Source organism: Nuphar pumila, chromosome 2 (assembly GCF_984573655.1).
Source record: "Nuphar pumila chromosome 2, dmNupPumi1.hap1.1, whole genome shotgun sequence".
Lineage (NCBI taxonomy): Eukaryota > Viridiplantae > Streptophyta > Magnoliopsida > Nymphaeales > Nymphaeaceae > Nuphar > Nuphar pumila.
This window is the reverse complement of record NC_143250.1, coordinates 141,628,754-141,651,147: the sequence shown is the minus strand read 5'-3', so window position 1 is coordinate 141,651,147 and position 22,394 is coordinate 141,628,754. Positions and strand designations below refer to the sequence as shown.

General features: G+C 39.0%; 2 protein-coding genes across 8 annotated transcripts in view; one reads left to right on the top strand and one right to left on the bottom strand.

The window, feature by feature from the left end:
- Nucleotides 1-2,989: 2,989 nt before the first annotated feature.
- On the bottom strand, nt 2,990-9,648 carry LOC149847375 (uncharacterized). 3 transcript variants are annotated; one of them, XM_089998397.1, is made up of 7 exons: nt 9,511-9,648; nt 8,952-9,005; nt 6,066-6,158; nt 5,814-5,957; nt 4,633-4,740; nt 3,276-3,327; nt 2,990-3,156 (listed from the first exon to the last, which is right to left on the bottom strand). In XM_089998397.1, exons 2-7 carry the CDS (start codon nt 8,964-8,966, stop codon nt 3,128-3,130), a joined length of 441 nt encoding a protein of 146 aa, XP_089854523.1. In that variant the 5' UTR covers nt 8,967-9,005; nt 9,511-9,648; the 3' UTR covers nt 2,990-3,127. The 3 variants fall into 3 exon arrangements, with proteins under 3 accessions (XP_089854523.1, XP_089854524.1, XP_089854525.1); XM_089998398.1 differs by lacking the exon at nt 9,511-9,648 and adding an exon at nt 9,264-9,347; XM_089998399.1 differs by lacking the exon at nt 3,276-3,327.
- A 2,145-nt stretch (nt 9,649-11,793) lies between these two features.
- Nucleotides 11,794-22,394, top strand: part of LOC149847374 (uncharacterized) — a 35,890-nt gene continuing 25,289 nt past the window's right edge. For 2 of the 5 annotated variants that reach the window (XM_089996972.1, XM_089996968.1), the window contains exons 1-4: nt 11,825-11,936; nt 12,020-12,365; nt 13,514-13,672; nt 16,273-16,368. In XM_089996972.1, coding sequence (XP_089853098.1) covers nt 12,066-12,365; nt 13,514-13,672; nt 16,273-16,368 — 555 coding nt within the window. In that variant the 5' untranslated portion in view covers nt 11,825-11,936; nt 12,020-12,065. Of the gene's footprint in view, nt 11,937-12,019; nt 12,366-13,513; nt 13,673-16,272; nt 16,369-22,394 lie in introns of all 5 variants that reach the window. The other 3 variants (XM_089996971.1, XM_089996970.1, XM_089996973.1) reach the window with 3 other exon arrangements.

Here is a 22,394-nt window from a genome sequence, read left to right as displayed (position 1 = left end):
CAGTTGTAAGATTTAACATTCAGATTTATAAATTGATTTGTTTTCATAACGAAACCTTACACGAAACTCACCGAAATGATAAGAGTTTTGGTAATCCAACAGTAGAGGAGAAACACCCAGAAGGTAGACACAACCGATGGTGGCAACGATGTTGCCACTATGCAGACAACAACAAAGGATGCTCCGACGGCAGCAGACGATGATAAAAGATGCTCTGGCGACAACAAACGATGGCAAAGAGTGCTCCGATAGAAGCAGACGACGACAAAGGAGGGTCCGGGGCAGCAGACAACGACAAAGGGTGCGTCGTCAAAGGGAGCTCCTGTTACAGCAGATGGTGTAAAAGTTTAATGCTTAGGGAGAAAACAAAACGTTTGGACTTTGAAGAATTAACATCATTCTCGAAACGACGTTTCACTTTTCTAGATGGAGGATCTCGAACCGTCGTTTCACTTTTCTAGATGGAGGATATTTTTGTCTTTTTCTCAAATCATCGTTTCTTGGCAAGAAAGGGTACTTAAGTCTTTGCAACTGCACCAGACTTCGATGCTAAGTGATGCCGACACACACAAGGATACAAGCCCCACGAGCTTATATATGTGGTGCTCAATACAAGCCCCACGAGCTTATATATGTGGTGCTCATTCGGACCCCTGAACACGCATTGTAGCAAACAATGCATCTTCGGGGGGGCATATAACCTGCTTTGGTTCTAGACCCTTCCAGAAAACCCTAACCCTTTTGTTCTCTCCTCTTCTATGTAGTTGCCTCACACTGGCAGCACGGACCGCCGGGCACGGCCATCCAGCAGTGGCACTCAGTCGGAGAGGATGAGTCTAGTGATAGCGTGCGAAGCCTAGTCTCACAATGGTGCATTGCCGGCGGTGTCTCCGACTCTCCTCAGTGAGAGGTGTAGCAATAAAGAGAAGAGTTAAAGGATAAAGGAGTTTGAAAACGGCTTGCATCAAGGGGGAATGCTCAATTTGTTGGATGGATTTATATGTGTAGGTGCTGAGTTTAAATAGGCCTCCCCTTCGTGTAGTAATTTCTTACCCAGCTTTTAATTGTATGTTTAATATATGCATTCTCGTATCCTGTGACTTAAAAACTAAATATATTTTATTTATATAAACTGTTGTAAAAATTAATTTGATGAAAGAGTTTTGGATATGCCATGAAACGGGCAATCCATGCGTTAATGAGAGAGAGAGGGCCCATCTCTCCTTAACGGATGAACCCACGCACAGTGATTGGAGAACATGAAGCTTGCGAATTCAGTGCAGTTTTGCAATAATGTACATGGAAGATACCATTGGTTTGTTTTGACAAGGTCACAGAAGGAATAAGGTTTAGGGTTTAGGTTACTAAATTTTTGGCAAAATAGTAAAGATTTAAAAAAGTAAAATATAAGCCATGCATATATATGACAAAAAAATTAGCTAAATCCATGCCAAACTAACTAAACATCCAATCAACTATGGATTGAGCAATTCTCTCAAAAAAACTATTGATTGAACAATGATCCATCCCCTTATAAGGTATTCTAGATGTTGGGCATAGATTAGCTGAATCAACTGCCTACAAGGAAGTTTTTACATGGAGGACACTGAAGGAGTGTCAAGGTCAATGTTGCACCTCTCGGCTTGTTCAAACCATAACAGTGGTTTCTTATTATTATTTGAAAAAGAACAAAAAACTTTGTTCAAATTATCTGCAGTCTACTAGTCATTGTGCTATGGACAATGTTGCAACTCTTGGCTTGTTCAAACCATAACAGTGGTTTCTTCTTGTTATTAAAAGAAAACGACAACAGCAACTTGGTTTAAATTATCTGCACTGGCTGCTAGTCCTTGTGCTTGTTTTTCTTTTTCATAAGAGATGGGCCCTCTCCCTTTTCCATGCAGCCTTTAAGCAAACAAAGAGAGGCCAGAGGCCTGTTCATACTACCAATCAGTTATTCAACCACCCTATACCAGTAGGGTTCGAACTTGCAACGTCCCATCACATGGCGACTTGCACAAACTGCTCCTACCCAGGGGTAGATCCGGGGGGGCGAGGAGCCCCTCCTAAAGTTTTGAAATTTTTTGCACCCCTTTAAGCACAAGTATGGTAGTTATCCACAAGTTTTGAAAATTTAGTTCTATATTTTATTTTATTAGATTTTTTTTGCCCCCCTTTAAGCAAAATATTAAAAATTATATTGCTCTCCTTTATATTTTAGTTTTATATTTTATTTTATTATAATTTTCTGCTCCCTTTAAGCAAAATATAAAAATTTATATAGCTCTCCTTTGTATTTTAGTTTTATATTTTATTTTATTATAATTTTTTTCTGCTCCCTTTTAGCAAAATATAAAAATTTATATTGCTCTCCTTTATATTTTAGTTTTCTATTTTATTATAAAAAAATTTTGCCCTCTTAAGCAAAATCCTGGATCCGCCATTGCTCCTACCAGATCGTAGGAGCCCCGTTGGTAGTCCTTGTACTTGTTAAACAATATTTAGTTAATACATATTCCTGCACATTTTATATATATGCGTGTGCGTGTGTCCATTTATATTTGCTACGATCAATTGTATGGGAGTTGTTTTGACTCAATCTTCAAGATGGATTTAGTAGGAATCAACTTATGAATCATGTTGTTTTAATAAAAAAAAAATATATATATATAATAGATATATTTATAGTCATTGGTTTGTGGATTGCCAGAAAAATCTAGGTAAGGTTAGATTCTGGCAATCTCCAGTACCCAAGTAAATAAAAAATGTAGATCATATCTATGGTGTTAGATGTGAGGAAAAAAAACCATAAAAGGGAGGGCACTACTTAGATAGGACGATTGTGAATATATATATAATGGTTTTCCTTGCAGAGATATACTTGAGACCAACATAAGTGACTGCGGTAAACCAGTACTGAACAAGCACTCTAATACGCAGAGTTGAAGCCATCAGATAGCATACGTGCCAGACACATGCAAACAAAAGTAATAAATAGTTGCTAGTTTTATCATAAACCCATAAAAGCCATCACGTTTGGTTCCAAGAGTTTGCAACCAACCACAAAACTAGAAAGACTTCCAAGCTTGCATATAGAACTATTCAACTGAACTGCACACCCAACTTGCTAATAGTACTCCTCATGGAATTGACCTTCTGCAAGAGTAGTAGATCAAATTAACATCACAGGCTTGAAAATGCAAGTGAACTCTTTCAAAATGAAAAGGGAGGTGGAAAAGTAGTAAAATGGTTAATAACCGCAATGTAGCCCTTACTCTCAAGATCAACACCTTTGTTTGCTTCTGCATCGGCTTCAGAGTTTGAGCCCTGCAAGAAAAGCAACACAAGGATCACCCCTCATCATATATATATATATATCATCGAACCACAGAAAAATCGGTGCGCACAATCAGCAGCGCGCACACAAGGATGAAAAAACGGACCCTCCGCCCAGAACTTTAGAGGTGGTCAATGACCACTGCTAAAACCCTTTTTCTACGCTACAATTTCTGTTCAGTTTTTTGGGGGTTAGATGATACTTCCAACTGTCTCTCTCTCTCTTTATATATATATATATATATATATATATATATATATATATATATATATATATATGTGTGTGTGTGTAAATATTGGCTACTAATGAAGGTAAGAAACTAATGAATAGAAATCACTTTTTTCTTCAAAATTTTTTAATTTTTTGTAGATCAAATGTTAGGGATGTGATCTACATGGTTTGTTTAGTAGGATCTTATTTTGAATCATGTGATTATGACAAGTAATTAGGTTTTTAAAAGGGTCCAAAAATAGAAGGCCCACAATGTGCCAAAATTTTATTAACTCAAAAAACCACATTTTTACATCAGAAAAGCACGATCCAAGGCTTGATCCTTAGCAAACAAATCATGATGAACACCTCTATGAGGTTAGACTGAGTCAGTACAACAACTTGCATCTATGATTTCTAACTCATTAGTAGCAAACATTTCTCATTATATATATATATATATATATATATATATATATATATATATATATATATATATATATATATATATATATATATATATATATATATATATATAACACCACTGATGGGCTGCATCATTTGAATCAATTGTGTCAAGAGCCGTATATCAAGTTGTAATAGTGGACTTTGAATTCAACACTAGGTTGATTTGCACAAAATCTTTTGTGTGACAAATAGGTCACTAATTTCATGTTCATGTATATTTTATGAGTCAAAAAACCATATAATTAGAGTGCAGCATAAGCTGCATAATATGTATAAAATTATGTGTATTTTTTGTTATAAAACATAGAATAGCTTTGTGATAGCACAGAATGCTATATTATATATACTATGACAAGATATTAGATGAGATGAAGTGTCATAGAGATTCAGTGACCAGTTTCACATGCTCACGATGAAAAAAAATTGCCACAGTGGTCTTTTAGGATTTTCTACCTACCGTCTTATTTTTTTAATATTTTTCATTGGCAGCCTATGGATGGTAACAATAAACTAATTACTTCTGTGATAATTTTTTTTAAATAAAACTTCTGTGATAAAATTAATCACCAATAATGCAAGAAACTTAAATGATCAAAGGAGGAAAGGAGTGATATTACTCGAGGAACATGTTTTGTCTCGAAATAACTAAATTGATTTTTCAGCTGCACAGCCTCCCTGTTCAAATCCCTCAAGTTCTCACTCTTTGTCTTCCACGAACCGTTAATCTGTTGATTCAAGAGAACATAAGATGGTACCATTAATTAATAAAAGAACAATTTACAAATATCCACATAAACAATTAACTATTTGCAGAAAGCCTCTCATCATTGTTTTCTTGAGAGGAAAAGCCATCCAACGTTTCAATGTTTATATTTAGCCACCTTGATGCAGGGTCCAAGAGCAATGTGTAGTCTGGGTCCTAGAGATCCATTTGGATCTAGTTCAACTTAAGGATTTTATTTGAGTTTTATTTAGTTTTTGGATCTTTTTAATATAATAGATTCATCTCAGATCCAAAATAGACTTAAGGTTTCTCATCCTCCACTATAAATACTCAGTACAGGGATCTTTCATTGTGGTTGATGATTGAGATTGTGAGTATTTTCTTTAATTTTAAGAATTCGTTATTTGTTTAATTTTCATTGATTCTGCTTTGGTAGTGTAATTCATTGGAGTTAACATAACTTAGTTGTTCCTTTGCGAATCAAGCTTTCAATTTGCATCACACTTCATCCTTTGAAATGCATCTAGAATACTCATCTGAAGTATAAAGGAATTTTTTTACCTTCTCTTATGAAATAACTCAACATATGCACTTTTATTATAAAAATCAATAGTGTGGGCAATTTGGTTCGAGTCACTAAACAAAGGTCAAGTTAATGATTTTAGCACCAATTATATTATGACAATAATTAAACATTTGAGGCAGCTTCTTGCAATTATTCAAAAGTTCTCTAAAAACAGGACTGCAAACTAAAAATGAAATTAAACAAAAAAAAAACTGAAACCTCATCTGAAACCAAGCTAGCTAATTCACAGCCGCTTTAGTTTCAAGTTGAAATTAAACAAATTTGATCAAACTATACTTGTTTTAGCTTGATTTCAGCTAATGCATCATTGATTCAAATTAAACACCTTTCTTTCCCATAAAAGTATACTAAAAAAATAAAGGAATATCTATCTAAATCAGTAGCCCCGGTAATTTACTATTACATTAGGATTTTTAAAGCTAGAGTTAAGTTGTAGAACATACATAGAAAATGTGGTTTGAAATCCATAGTAAAATCAGCATATAAACCTGCTTAGTAACCAGTTCAGAATCTCCTTTCAGGATGACTCCATCATATCCCTGCTCCAAAGCTTTCTTCATTCCGATAATGGCTCCACCGTATTCCGAACGGTTATTAGTAGAATGACCCAAGCCTTCATGTCCCCTCCACACCTTCAAAATGTGTTATTGTTAGAGAAGCTTTGCTTCACAGAAATCCTAATCATGATTACTATAAAATATAAGAAAAAATATTCCAATTTAGTGGTACATAGTACATACCACATGACCATTAGCATCTCTTAGCACTGCCCCAGCTCCAGATTTTCCAGGATTTCCTTTGGAAGCGCCATCATATTCAATGGTGCAATAGCCCTATGTGCATAACATAGTCATTTTAATGTTATAGACAAACTGATGCACAAAAAAGACCCTTGTTTACATCCATTTTTTCCATGAATGATGGGAAACCACCTTCGGGATCAGAGGCCTAGTTGTGCTGGCCAAGCCAACTGTACAATAGCTTTCCTGATAGTGTAACCTGTGGTATACCCCTTGCCCCCGAAGGAGTTGTAGGGCTTACCCTCTGAACCAAACCCCTAGGGGCAATTGTTTACATCCCTAACTTTCCTAAAAGTAATGGCTTCAATCAAGATAGAGGTATAAAAATTTGCTAATTTGCAAACTTTAAAGAGTAATTGCTACCTATCCAATAAATTAAAAAAATGAAACAAGCATAATATGATATTGATGTAAGAAGTATCATAATATGTTTCATGAGGTACTAGTGGGTCATGTCAGTTCAGGCTACAGCAGACCAGGTCTCCAACTAGGTCTGCGCATACTAGACACCTGCATGGGTTGTCCAATGGTAGGGATGTCAGTGGACCGGGGCCAGGGACAAAGTTTTCACCCCAGCCCTGTCTCAAAATCCGGACCTCCATCGGTTTTCATTTTAACCTCGATCCCCACCTCATGTACTCCATCCCCTATGCTTAAAGGGTATGTTTGATAGCTTGTCCAAGGTTGAACCAAATGAACAAAAAAAAAAAAAAGAAAACGGAACAGAGCATTGGTTCTGTTTGTTCTATAACTGTTCTAAGTTCAACGTTTGTTTAAACCGTACTCAAATGCTATGTTCCAATTATCCATTGTGTACCCCCAGGTCGGTTTGCTCGGTTTGATTCTCTGCGTGCAGGTGCCGTTTTTTTGGCGAGCGCATCACCAACTGTCGGCATCAACTACGGGCAGGTGGCGAACAACCTCCCGTCGCCAGACCGAGTGGTGGAGCTGCTCCAATCCATCAACATTACGAAGGTGAAACTCTACGACTCCGTGCCTTCCATGGCACTGGCGTCGAGTTCATCGTCGCAATCCTGAATGAGTGCGTCGAAAAGATAGCGGATTCGGCGACGACCCTCGCCTGGGTCAAGGAGAACATCCAGCAGTACGTTCCAACGAGCCGGATCCGTTACATAACCATCGGGAATGAGGTGCTCATCGGAAATGACTTGTCGCTGGCTGGGTGCCTCGTTCCGGCGATGCAGAACGTTTACACCGCTATGCAAACCCTAGGGTTGGGGGATAAGGTGGAGGTGACGACAACGCAGTCGCTTGCCGTCCTGGAATCACCCTACCCCCGACACTGGGCTTCACTACGATAACATGCTATTCGCCCAAATCGACGTCGTGTACCCCGCACTAGAGGCGGAGGGGAAGGAGAATATGAGGGTAAAGGTGTCGAACATAGGGTGGCCATCGAAGGGAAACCCGTAGGAGACCGACACTTTGCTGGAGAACGCTCGGACATACAACGAGAACCTGATGAGGATCGTGGCAGAGCAAAGGGAGACACCGAAGAGGCCAGACATGGGGCTGGAGGTGTACGTGTTCGCCCTGTTCAACGAGAACCTGAAGCCCGGGATGACATCGGAGAAGAACTATGGGATCTTCAAGTTGGACAGGACGTCAGCGTATGCTGTTGGGTTTGACTCCGCCAGGCTCAGCCTGCCATCGGGCGATGAAAGAGGAGGCGTAGCTAGCGAAGGAGAACTCAGGATCCGATAGGAACCAAGAGCTCGTCGATGCGCTCATCGAGAAATTTTCGTTCCTTTCATTTTTGTTATTTTTGTAACAGGGAGGAGGGTGGAACAAAAATAACATGCTTATAAGAACACGATGGATGCGCAGAACGTCGTCTGCCACGTTTGTGAAAATTTGCCATTCTTATCATAATTTTCGTTCGAATCACACTGAGAACAACACATCAAACGTACCCTAAAATAGATTTAGAGATGAGACAGGACTGAACGGGACAAGATAGGCGGGACAAGATAGAGTGGAGAAAAGCTTAAGTCCATCCCCACGTAGGTTTTGATTTTAGCCTTCATTCCTGTTTCATGTCCTCCATCCCCGGTCCAAAATGGAACGAGGTGGTGGGCCCTGTTTTCCCGGGGTCCACTGCCATCCGGACTCCTTCATTCCAGGTTCATCACTCATCGTATGTGTGCCTTTAATTGTGGGGGCTCTTTTAGGGTTCGGGTGTCAGTGACCCTACTCAAGATTGCCCACTTCGGCAGAGATCTTGCATCGTGATCCGTCAAATCACTTTAAGAACATGATTTGACATATTCACCGTCCATTGCTTTATCCCACGAGGACCCCACGGTCTTTATGCAATTTGGGGATGGTGAGGATGCCAAAATCACTTTCATTCACCTGCTCTCGATTTTTATAGCGTGACCTAATAAAAAGCTCATAAAATCACCTGTAATACAGAATATGTGAGTTAGCATAGGTCAATCCTGACCATTGAGATCAAAGCCCACAGATTGTGCTCCATTTAGACCCAGTTAGTGGGACGTTTAACCTTGTTGGGAATTTTGAGGGCTGAAGGACCACCTGGTGCAATCTAGTTATTTTAATCAACGGTCAAGATTGGGCTATGATGGAGTCCTAATATATGGTACCTGACCTGATCCACCTCGACCAGAAAAATATCATGCTGGCCTTGTCAACTCAATTCAACTATATATATCAAATAATCTCCATTCTAAAAAAAAAAAAATTAATCTATCAGATCATTTCCATTCTTGCATTCATATTTGAACTTATTCTGATTTGGTAACCCCTTTGGTCGATCGGTCATAAAGCTTTTATACCACTTACCTTATTGGAACCCATTTCTTATGGTGAGTGTCTAATATTGGATCCAAGAGCTTCCTACAAAACAGAACAAATTAAATTGTCATAAAATATTTTTTGAGATAAAGGGGAAGTTATCATTAAAAAGCAACAAGGCAAACCATTCCAGGAGGATATAACATTCCACACACATCTAACGGTACAGATCGAGCAAAAAATTCTTGAAAATACAATTTTAGAAAAGTTCTAACTTGACTGTATCTATCTATCTATCTATATATATATATATATATATATATATATATATATATATATATATGAAAAATAAAAACCTACCCACCAAAAACCATATCAAAAGAACGGTGGAAACCGGTGGACAGAAACCATGCCTTTAGCAGAAACCGGTGGAAACCGTGCCTTTAGCGGCGGTTCAAAGTCTTAAAAACAAAAGAAATAGGAAGCCCGGGGTCAGATGATACCCCTTTCGTGTATATATATATATATATATATATATATATATATATATATATATATATAGAGAGAGAGAGAGAGAGAGAGAGAGAGAGAGAGAGAGTATTCCTGCCTTGTTCTTCTTTCCTTCCAGCCGAGAGACGACGATTGATCGCTTCTCAATTTATACAGGGAAGAATGATAAAGAATGGGAAGCTGAAAAGTTTGCCAAAATGAAGGACGTAACCGAAAAGGAATCTGTTACTTTTCCAAATGTACGTGACTGATTATCTTCTTTATCCTTTTGATCTTATCTTCTTTAGATTAGTAATAGTTAGCTGACAATGTAAAACACGCAAAGCTCAAGACAAGACAGTGTGCATCAGCCGAGTGGGAACATCAATCAATGGCAGTAACGAAAGTTAACAAAATCTTGGGGTTACATTGAAAAAATAAGTATCTCACACCATTTTTAGAGAGAGAGAGAGATTCCCTCATGTGACCTAGATGAGTCCAAAATGAGGGCCCACATAATTAGGAAATGCTTTTACTGTTTAATATAAAAAGGAAATTATGTTATATTTTGATTGGTTAGACTCACGGGACGAACTTGGAGTTTTTGTATGAAAATCATGGGAAAATGAAACCCGACCTAAGGCCCCCCCCACCACATGCAGTGCCAAACAAGTTCTTGGCGGTAGGAAAGCTGGAGTTCGCGAACTTGGGCGTGTTTTGAGGTGATCACATTTGCACTTTAGGAAATGGATGTCATATTGTGAGGATAAGTTTTATCTTTTTGTGAAGTTATCTAAATATGTTGATTAATTTAATTTTAATTATGAAACTCTCGTCTATAAAAAAGACGAGAGTTTTAAAAGGTTATTCAAAGTTGAATAAGATAGATCATTCTCTTTTTCTCTTATTGTTTTTTTTGTTTTCCTCTTTATTTCGTGATTTCTGATATTTGTCTCGTATTGCTCTAATTTTATCGATTTTTTTTGTATAGAAATTGTGTAACATAGATTTTTTTTTTATAAATATAGTCCTCTCAACTTACATCAATAGATGAGGGAGAGCTGGCCTTTTTTTTAAATCAAAGGAAACCCTCTTCCTTTAATCATGCGGTTTTATCGCTAGAACAACATCCTTCATAGACGATTCAATAATATATCTCACCAATACAATGGATGCACACTTTGGGTATCAAATTAGTGATGTCCTTCGGTTTGAACGCCTTAAGCTGCTTCACTTAACTAGGTATATGCATACCTGGGTACCAACTTAACTTAAAGTTAGGGCTGTTAATGGGACAAGTTTGTACTGGGTACCCAACTCGACCCGAACTTGAATTCCTGGGTATAGGCATGAAAATTGCTGACCCAAATAATATTTGGGTCGACCTGTCCAATCCGATAAATATGGTGGCTGAGTTTGGGTTATGATTTTTGTTGGGTAGCTGAACCGACTCAGTTTTCCAGGGTACCCAACCCTATCTGAGTGTTTTATATGGATCACCCGACATCTTTGTCAAATACACACAATTTGGTTTTGTTTTTATTTATTAAAACACAATTATTTTATATTTACCATTAATCCAATGTTTAAATCACAAACTATTTAGCCTAACGGGTAGGGATGGCAGTGGGGCCGGGGACAAGGTTTCCACCCCCGCCCCGCCTCAAAATTTTATCCTCCACCCCGCCTCCATCCCCGTTTCATACCCTTCATCCCCGGTCCAAACGGGGATGAGGCGGGGCGGGGATATTGCAGGGAAAAGTGGTCGGGGCGGGGATCGTGGTGGGGACGGGGCGGGGCGGGGAAAAGTGCACGTCCGCCCCCGCCCCGCCTCCGCGGCAGGGATGGATTTTATCCTCCACTCCCGCCTCCATCCCCGTTTCATACCCTTCATCCCCGGTCCAAACAGGGTGAGGCGGGGCGGGGCCCCGCTTTCCCCCGGTCCACTGCCATCCCTACTAACGGGAGGGAAAAAAATTATTTTAAATAAACACAAAATAAAAAGAAGCTACGAAAGTTGGATATGAGAATTCCAAGAGGTTTTGGGTGGTGCGCATGTTTCTGAGTAATTGCCAAAGGACACATGAACATGAGGACTAAGGTGGGTTTGATTGAAAAAAGAAAACACGAGGATACGAAAATTTTAAATGCTTGATCAATAAAAAAATATTGTTGACATTTTAATGTTAAAAAACATTTTTTATCAAAACAAAACCTTAAAACATAAAAAATAAAATAATATTAAAATATTACCATATGCGTGTCTCTGTGACATACGTTTCTTCATGTTGGGGTTTCGTATCTTATTGAGTCCACCTTTTGGGCTCCACAAAATTCCGAAAAAGATGATTGCTTCCCCTTCTCTCTACCGTTCAAACGGTACCCATTTGCCTTTTGTTCCTTTTTGCTTTTGTTTTTTGTTTTTTGTTTTTGGTGCCTTTTCTGATGAATTGCTTCATCTGCTTAGCCTCTTCCAACAGTTTTTGGAAGATGGGTGTCTTTGATATCAGTGGGTTTTCGCCCCTAACAATTCACAACCTGTTTGTGAGGACAGAAATCCTTGTTGGTGTTCGTTTTCTTGTGGCTTCCTTACGTTAAAATCCTGATTCGTTCTTATTCTTCTATAGGTCACTTGGAGTATTCCCTTCTGAAAAGATTGAACCGCGTCTGTTCATGACCTGCACAGTCGCGCTTCAATGGAACTGTGGTTTCATCTGGAGGAGTTCTTCCCATTCTAAAACGGTAAGAAGCAATCGCGAATTGCGGACCGGAACGCAAACGCGATCGATCGAATTGAAGGTTGTGTTGGTGCGATTCGATATTCGTTGCGGTTGCGCGAGAAGTTTGCGCGATTCGGGCGTTGTGGGTTGGACGTTTTGGGCATCAATGGAAGAAGAAAAGGATGCCTTTTACGTGGTTCGAAAGGGGAATGTCGTGGGAATATACAAGTCCTTGAAGGAATGCCAGGCCCAAGTTGGTTTTTCTTTTTTCCCTTCTTTTGTTTCTGAGGATAACAAGCTTTAGTAATTTTTTGTGATTTGCAGTTCTAGACTATACAGTTAAATGGGTACGTGTATGTAGTAGCATATTCTATCATGTTAGCTTTCCCCCATGTTTAGAATTTGGAAGAATTTGATATTGGCTGCTTTTCTTTTTTAAGCATTGTTGGGGTTTTAACATAGAGGAAACCACTGATGACCCCTTCTAGTTGATTCAGAGCGAATGAGTGAAGATTTTGCAATAAATGATTTTTGTGCCATCAACAATAATTAATACTAGCAACAAGTGGTGTTTTCTTCGATTGTATATGTGTGCATATATTTCACTGGCAAGCAATTGTTTGTCCTCTTGGGCTGTTCTAGCAATGATACCAGTGTTTCGAGGACGTCTGATGTAGCTTTTCATGCCCACATAACAATTAAATCGCACTGACACGAATATGTATCTATATGTATATATGTTAAGATGTAGATGATAGTGACGAGAAAACAATGGGATATCATGAGATAAATGATCCTTTGTTTTACAAAGGCTTTTTGAATTAATTCTTCATTCTGTAGTGGGAGTGGGGGGACTTTACTGAATAATGCAAGTACGTTATCACTTGACCACTGATGAAAAAAGGTAGGTTTTTCTATCAACAGAGCCTAGGCAAGAAATATATTTTAGATATACTTTGCTTCATATTGTGTAGTGTACAATAAATGGTTGAAGTGTTCGGTTTGCAAGTAGTATGTTTAGGCTTCAAAGCCTATTGTGCTTCCAGCTTCAAAACATTTTTGTAATATGAACGAGCCAGCTTGACTGCTTGAGATTAGCTTCTTTAGTTTGGGCTCCTCATGAGCTTGAGCTTAGCATTAGCGGAGCTTGAACACCTCAAGCTCAGCTTGCTTACCTGCCCTAGGTTTATGGCAACCGAGCCATATTTTTTTTTCCCTTGGGCATGGCAAAATATGCTTGTTGCCTTCTAGAACAAGGGTTTCTTTTGTGCGTGCGTGTGTGTAATTTTATGAAGTTGATGTCCACATTGAGATTATTATTTGTTGCGTGATACTTTGAATAAATTATTTAATTACTGGTTGTTGCATGTGATCTATAAGATCTTTTATTTCTGTTTCCAGGTATGGGACCCAACTTTTAGTGTGTACAAAGGCTATTGTATGCCAAAAGAAGGAGAGGAATATCTTGCTTCTCATGGCCTCAAGAATGCTGCATACTCAGTCTGTTCAACAGATATAAAGGAGGATCTTTTTGGACCTCTTGTTCCCTGTTCTCGTCAGGTAGTATTTGTATGAGCCTCTTCTTTTGAGGGTTGGCTATTTAGTAAGATAATCTAATTCTGTGTAAGTATTTTCTGTGTGCTTATGTTTAATTTTCTCACATCAAGAGCCACACATACTTCTAGACCTTTTAATGACTTATTTTAAGTTTTTGTTTGTGGATGGTCTGATAGCATTTTTTTTTTAGTTTCATAGGAACATATCTCTTGCTTATGCTCATTCATTATTTTTGTGAGATAATCTTACTTGACATTTCTTTTATTTTACATGGCACTAAAATGAGGGTCCATTGCCTAGGATTTCTGACAATTAAATAATTTCAGCTCAGTCTGATATTAAAAGCTTTGAGCACCCAAAGTATCCATATTTGCCTGTTTTTCATGGATAACCACATCATCTCCCTCCTACTCTTAATAAGAGCACTAAGGTTGCATCCATGTAGCCTAAAATCCATTTCCGAAGGCATAATATTTTATGATCCAAGCGTATCCTGAAGGAATGTTAAACCAACCTCAATATTAATTGAAAAGAGACAAAAAATCATATACATGCCTTAATGTAGTGCCCTGGAATTGATTGATTGAATCATAAGTTCTACCTGGTATTTTAAGTTTCCAATTATCAGATTTTGGTTATCTGCTACATTGGCTTGTTTTTTTATGGCAATCAAGGTTGTAAAAAGCGTATCATAACCCGTATCGGCCCCAGATTAAAATAAGATGCGTATCTTTAAAAATCACACTTTTCACTAAAAAATCTCTAAAAATCTAAAAAATTCAAGATAGATGTAAATAAACATAGATATGTCATTAATCATTCATGATTCAACTAAACATAGATGTCTCATCTCATGTCACAATCAACTAAATATTAGATCTTGTTACGCACAAGTTTTGTGACAAAAGATACAAAACAACAACATCAATCATCTTCACTATCAAACATCCCATGTTCAACATCAGAGATGACATCCTATTATGGCACTTGTGGCTCTTCATTTGGTTGTGCAACCATTGCTCGGGCATGTTCCAATGCTTGTGCCTCTTGCTCCCTTGAGCTAATATTCATATTTTTGGTTTCTTCTAAATCAAAATGAATCTCAGCTCATGCTTCATCTATAGCCAATGGACATCATGGCGTGTTTCCACCAACTGTTGTGGTGTGCACTTTTATGCAATTTAGGCCCTTGTGAAGCACTAAACGACAAAACTTGCTTCTCAAAGTAGCACACTCTATATGACCTTCAGGAGCCTCACAATATCGCCAAACTGGTCCATCACCACGTTGGGGACATTGAGCCATTAATAAATCTAATCACAACAAGTACAATCACTTAAGACAAAATAACACTACATTCAAGTGCCAAAAGGTTTTCAATTCATAACTCATTACAAAAGTTAAATTTACAATTTTTAGTTACAGAAACATGTCTATGACTCTATATATAAAAGTCATGTTCAATATCAAACTTTAACTCAATGATTTTCTTTATTTACTGAGACGATGATAGTTCATCTTCATCTTTTGATTCAGTGACCACTTTTGACAATTTCACTTCGGCAATTGTTGCTTGTCCTTGTGTATTTTTTTTATCATCTTCGATAAGACTTATAAGAAACTCAACACGAATATCAGTAGGAATGCGATGGGTGCATAATTTCACGGTAGAGTTGCTATACCCCACAACATGGCATTTAAATCTATACAATCTTTCGTGCATTACAAAATCACAAAAGTTACACTTCACTACTCCTTTCAATGAGGACCCCAAGTCAACTGGAGCATTGTATTTCAATATGAGATCCTTTGAGAGGCATCCTTCAAAACCGCTACTCTCCATCGACATCTTAGATCACGGATTGCTAAATCTAATCGCTATAAATATGTAAAACAATGTTCAATAACACTTAGGAACATATTTTGTGTTTTAAGGGTACAAAATGGGATTAAGGGTAAAAATCAACAAATATTTTTTAAAAACATCAAAAAAGAATGGAGCCTACACTCCTTCAACTTCAATCATATACAAATAAAACAAAGAATGGAGATTTTTTACCTTATCTCAATTCCTTGAGTGAAAAATGGTGGAAATATACTTTTACTTAAAAAAAACCATAAAAACCCTCTCCCTTGCAGATGGATCGACCCTCAAATCGCTCTCACGGCTCCTAGGGTGCGTGGGTTCACCTCTAATGACCTCTACACAAATGAGAAGTCTCTTAAAAACTCTTTAAATTCCAAAAAGTAAAAAAAAAATACGATTTGATCATTTTTAAAGTGTGCCTGAGGTGTGTCGTACGATGCAACTTGTATCATACGACACAATACGATACATGACTATATCATACAATACAGTCGATATGGATATGATACACACTCGTATCCTGATACGAGTGTGTATCGTATCGAAAATGTTGATAGTAACGATACATATCGTACCGTATTGTACGATACAACATTGAGTTCTTTTTCAGTTCATGCTAGACTAGTCTTTGCAGAACTTGATGGAACAATATTTTGTTTTATGTGGATATTGAATGCACTTTTGGCTTGTGTCACCTCTGAAGTAAGAAAAATGATGGATATCTTATTGCTTTCAGCAGCCAGATGTCCTTTTTTCTTCCTTCGACATGACATCCAGCAAAGCTAATGAGCAGAAGAGATCTACTGAAGTTCGGGACATGGATCCTGTCAATGTGAGTTGTAGTTGAATATTTCATTATGTTCACTAATGCTAAACTTGAATTAGTGATACACAAATTTTATGTGAATAAAGAAAAGGATTCATATAATAGTCTTGCACATAGTCGAAATAGTCTATGAATTATAAAAATAGGAATTCAATGTGTCAGAAAATCATCAATTCAATCCCTTTAATTGTAGTGTCTTGCATAAGAAGGAATAGTGCATATGAAAGCAAAAATTCCCCCCCTACATAACCGGCGCGGAATGAGCCTTTTCTTTCTTCTCAAAGGTTTATAAATGGTGTCTCTGCAGTTTTGGCTCCAAGACATATATATGTCAATAACATGGTGGGTAATAGGAAAAATGTTCATTTATATATGCAATATGCATTGTAGGTTGGTCTTTGAGACTTGCTAATCAGGCAAGTATATCTTCTTTAGAAAAAAAAGGTAATTAGTTTAGTATATATCTGTTTGAAATGATTCAAGTTTTCTATTCATCCTAATCTATGTCACATGGGTGCTGGTGCGGGTGCGGTGATGCGGCACTTTAAAAAAATTTGGGTGTGGGGGTGCGGGAGAGTATATATATATATAATTTTTAAGTTTTAACAGTTAACAACAGTAACACTAATGAAATAAAAAACAATTATCATAATATCATCAAATCAATTCATCATCATGCATGCAATAAATAAAATTAACAATCTACAATTCTATTTTACATCATAAAAACTAACACCACAATTAAAACAACTTAACTATTTTATAGAAACAATTAAATAAGTAAAGCAAAAAGAAGTAAATTATACAGTATACTAATAAAAGAAGTCAAGAACAAATTCGATTCAAACCTACTGATTAAGTTAGAATTGGTTGATTGAGGCCAATTCAGTTTTATTCTGACAACATTGAAGCAAACCATAAGTTGATAACACCACACAACCCCAGCCCAGTTTGGTCATGCCAAGAGGGAACCAACTTGTATTTGTGAATGAGTTAGGCCAGGTCAATCAAATATACCCAACCCATCCACATCTTTAGCTGTAGGATGCAAAGTTAATAATAAAAACACAGTCTAGAGTTTGGCATAATCCATTAAAGGAATAGCCACCCCTAGATCTGGACCATGCAAAAGGATTGGATCTAAGCCAGATCCAGTTTGATTCAAATCCAAATCTGAAGTGGACAACAATCCTGAATCTAAATCTTGATCCAAACTTAGATCCAATGTGGTATAGTTGAATTAGATTCAATGTGTAAGTGATAGAACTAGATGCAATTAAAAAGTAAAAGATATCTGATTTGACCGGAACCAAATGTGGATTAAACAGAAAATACCAATATGAATTTGGATCACAATATGAAGTAGTCTGATCATGTAAGTCCCGATCCCATCCGAATTTGCATTCAAAGCTTACGCTAATCGGATACGCATTACGTTTAACCAAAGCTGGATCTTGTTGGTTCTATAATCAGATCCGGATTCCGATATAAGATACTCAGACCGAACCCGGATCCGATGTGTCTCTTTTCTTAAGAAATCGGTTTAATTGAATGTGGGCTAGTTCGGATATCCAACCCAAAACCGAACCGCTGACTCGGGAATTCTCGGGATACTCTTGAGATTGTTGGAACAAAGATGAAAGTTGATGATGGGGTCCCTTTGGACAATCCAACTCCTTTTAGACAACTGGTTGGATCTCTTATGTACTTAAGTATTATAAGACTTGATATAGCTCATGCTGTTCACGTGGCTAGCCAGTTTCAACACGCTCCTACATCAGTTCATATGGGTGCAATTATGCGAATCATCAAATACATTAAAAGTACCCTCAATAAGGGAGTTTTTCTATCCTCTTCCTCCTCATTCGATCTTATTGCTTACTCTGATGTTGATTGGGGTGAGAATCCAAATAACAAACACTCAACAACCGATTTTTGTGTATTTCTAGGTGAATCTTTGATCTCATGGAAGTGCAAAAATAACAAAAAGTATCCTTGTCATGTACATAAGCTGAGTATAGAGCAATGACCACTACTGCCATGGAGATCGTATGACTCAATCAACTTATTTCAGATATGGGAGTACATCTTCAGAATCCTACCAGACTGTGTTGTTACAACAAGAGCTCCCATATACATAACTCAGAATCACTCTTTTCATGAGCGAACTAAGCATATTGAAAGGGACTGTCACTTCGTTCGTGAAGAATACCTAAAGAAAACTATAGATCTTTCCTATGTGACATCAGAATATCAACTTGCAGACTTCTTTACCAAGGCTATGTGTTCTCCACGATTTAATTTTCTTCTGAACAAACTTTCAGTGATTGTACCGTAAGTTTGAGGAGTGTTAGAATTTGTACATACGTATACACTTGAGTGCATATATATATATATATATATATATTCAAATGTGTTTCGTATATATAGGTTCATATTCAGTTTGTTCCTCTTTTTATTTTTTTTGTTTAGTGTTGACTTGGCTGACTAGCCGTTAGCCAGTCTCCAACGGCTCTATTTAGAGTCGTTGGAGGCTGGCCCAATGGCTAATCAGCCTCTCTCTGTTTGTATTTAAATAGAGCTTATGCCCTCATGTATCTTAAGCTTTTTCAAGCTTTTCTTCTGCTCTTTCTCAATAATATCCATATTTTTTTTATGTGCCTTAGTGCACTCTGTGAATCATATGTGCTTGTGCAAGAGATATTCATTTTCAAGTTCTTAATAGACTTGTTTGCTGCCCACTTGTGAGGGCTTTTTACATGATCAATCTCCATTAATTTTAAGTAAGGGGGAGGTGGATCCTGTCCCAAAACTAGCGGTAATTGTTTCAGGTCCTGGGAACCAGTGAGAACAAGGGAGCAACGGCTACAGGGAGATGCGAGAAGGGGGAAAGTAATGGGGACCGTCTCTGACGTGGTACAGAGGCTTCCGACAACGATTGTCTTTGGCAGGCCTTCGTCTGGCGTGTGGTAGGGAGAAGGAACGAGGGAGCAATGGCTTAAGGGCGGGGCATAGGTTGTTGGCGCAAAGGGAGGTGGTGCGAGCGCAGAGGGCAGTAGAGTGGAGGGCGAGGGAGAGGTTGGTGCGGATGGTCTCGAGCAAGGCGACTCCTTGGTTGTCCATGCTTGCATAGAAAGGGAAGATGGTGGAGCAGGAGGCCGAAAGGGAGAGGGGTTGCCGGTATGGTCGGCAGAGACTCCCTCGGCGGTCCGTCTCCTCCAGCAGGTGGGCTCCGCCACGGTTGGGCTTGGGCCGTGTAGGGATGTGGGAAGCAGCAACCAGTTTAGGTTGACCAACACTGGTTCGCCATGCGGGTATTGGGCAACGGATAGGAGGCAAGAGGCGGTAAAAGTGGGGCAAGGGTTTGTGAACCCCCCATCACCTGCCCTCAATTGGGAGTTGTAGTCGGGGACATCGTCTAGTGGGCAGGCGCTTTGTCGGCCTGACGTGTCCAGAGGCCACTCACTGGCAGGTTTCTCGCTACTTTGCACCTCAGGGTTAGGGCTTTTGTGTCGCAACAACACATCATCTGACCCTCTCTCGATGGCTTTCGTGAATGTGGGTGGCCAGGGTGGCTCGCCTGCACCACAAGAGACCGGTGGGAGAGGCTGTCACCTACTTGGGTAGGCCGGCGATACCCCGTTGCTCCTATCCCAGCTGGTGACCAATTTCTGTCTAGGTCGGTTGTCTTCAAAAACATTCGGAAGAGTGAGGGCCACCCCGTTCGGTAGCCAACCTGAGTCTGATGCCTGAGGAGGAGCCTGGCTCCGCACCTGTAGCTCTGTGATCGCTCGATCTAGGTTGGTAAGCCCCTCATCTAGCATGGCAAACCCCTCATCTCTCGTGCTCTTGAGACGATCCGCAAGGCAAGAGATAGTCTCCACCATTGTTTGAACGTATTTTGGAATGTAGAGTATTGACTCTAACCTGTGTGGAAACCGAGAAAGGCATGGGTCCTTGTTGCATCGTCCAAGGCAGGACGCTGGTCGACACAGCTTCTCGGAAAGAGGATGCTCTGATACCACTGTTAGAACCCAATCCTAGGGAGGAACGAATTCTACAAAAGGTCTTAAGAGGGCAACGAGAGGGTGTGTCTTAAACATAAATAGGTAAAGAAAATGGAGAACAAAAATAAGAAATAATCTATTAATTTCATTCATAATTAATAAAGAATAATGACACTTATTTATGGAGTTTACTTTAAGAGTCCTAAAAAAAGTAAAAGACCAAAAATAAGAATCAAAATAGGAAAGGGGGTCCTCCGGTCCCTGTTAGATTGGGTCTCTTAGGCGGATCTGGATTCAAAACAACTTTTTGGGGTCGGATCTGGTACATTTCGTAACATACCATTGCGTAGGTGTGATGATTTAAGGGATAAATTTAGCAGCACTTTCACGTAGGGGTTCGAGATTGAGACGAGAGAAGGACAAAGTGAGGGCAAGGTTAGGAAATTCTTTCTTTCCATGGTCAACACTCATATGGGAACCTCTTCCCTCCTGAAGTTCTAGGGGTCACCCCCTATTTATAAATTTTAAGAATGGGTTACAGGTTTTAGACTATGGATATTAGTACTAAGGGTCTGGATCTGACTGCTACACAACAACCAACTTCTTATTGGTCAGTTAGACTGATGGGGTAAGATGACATGGTTACATTCCAATGGTTGATGCTACTTTGCTTAAGGGTTAAGAAACTGAAAATTGAACGGATTCAACAAACATGGGGTAAGGTCTATCCCTAAGATGAAGGTAGGCTTGTTTGTGGTATTTCAGACATTTTTTGGATTTTCCTAGGATCCTAAGGCTTATGCTTGGGTTTTTTCTAATCTAGGGTAGAAAATGACTAGGTTTTTGGGACTTTTGCCTAAGATTCTGAGAAAATATTTTTCAAAACAACACCTGGGCATTGTAAACTATTGTATCTATAGTTGTACCTCTTTGTCATTAATCAAATGTGATTCGATTTATGACAAAGAAATAGACACCCACAGATGATGATATAAATGTCCGAGCCTCAAGATCGTGTTAAATTTTCGAATGGGGTTGGAACAACTTGGAAACTAATTGGATTGTCAAGATAGATTGGGTCTCGCCGAATGAGGCCAGGCCAATTTTGAAAACAATTGGGTTGTCGGGACCATTTGGGTCTCGCTGAGCGAGGTTGGGCCAGTTTGGGTCTCGCAGAATGAAGTTAGGCCAATTTTGAAAACAATTGGGTTGTCGAAACCGTTTGGGTCTCGTTGAACAAGGTCATACTAGTTTTTTAAAACAATTGGGTTGCCAAGACCGTTTAGGTTTCGTCGACCGAGGTCGGGCTAGTTTTGAAAACAACTGGATTGTCGAGACCAATTGAGTCTCATCGAACGAGGTCGGGCTAATTTTTGAAAACAACTGGTTTTTTTAGACTGTTTGGATCTTGCCGGACGAGGTCAGACTAATTTTTGGGTTGGGACAATTTCGAAAACAATTGAGTTGTCAGGACCAATTGAGTCTCTCTGAACGAGGTTGGGACAATTTCGAAATCCAACTGGGTTGCCAAGACCGCCTGGGTCTCGCTAAACGAGATTTTGCCAGCTTTTGAAAACTGGATTGTTGAGACCGTTTGGGTCTCGTTGAATGAGGCTGCACCAATTTTTTAGAACAACTGGGTTGCTAAGATTGTTTGAGTCTGGTCGAACGAGGTCGGGCTAGTTTTGAAAATCAACTAGGTTCTCGAGACTGTTTGGGTCTCGCTTAACGAGGTGAGACTAGTTTTTGAAAACAATTGTGTTGTTGAGACCATTTGGATCTCGCCGAAACAAGGTTGGGGGTTGTTTGAGTCTTGCCGCACAAAGATGGGCCAATTTCGAAAACAACTAGGTTGCCGAGACTGTTTGGGTCTCGTTGATTGACGTCGGGCCAACTTTTGCAACCATTATTGTCGAGACTGTCTGGGTCCCGTCGAACATGGTCACGCCAATCGAGGTCCCACCATGATCGCCAAAAAACCGTTTACAAAAAATTGGTGACAAATGAAGTGCACGCACATTGATT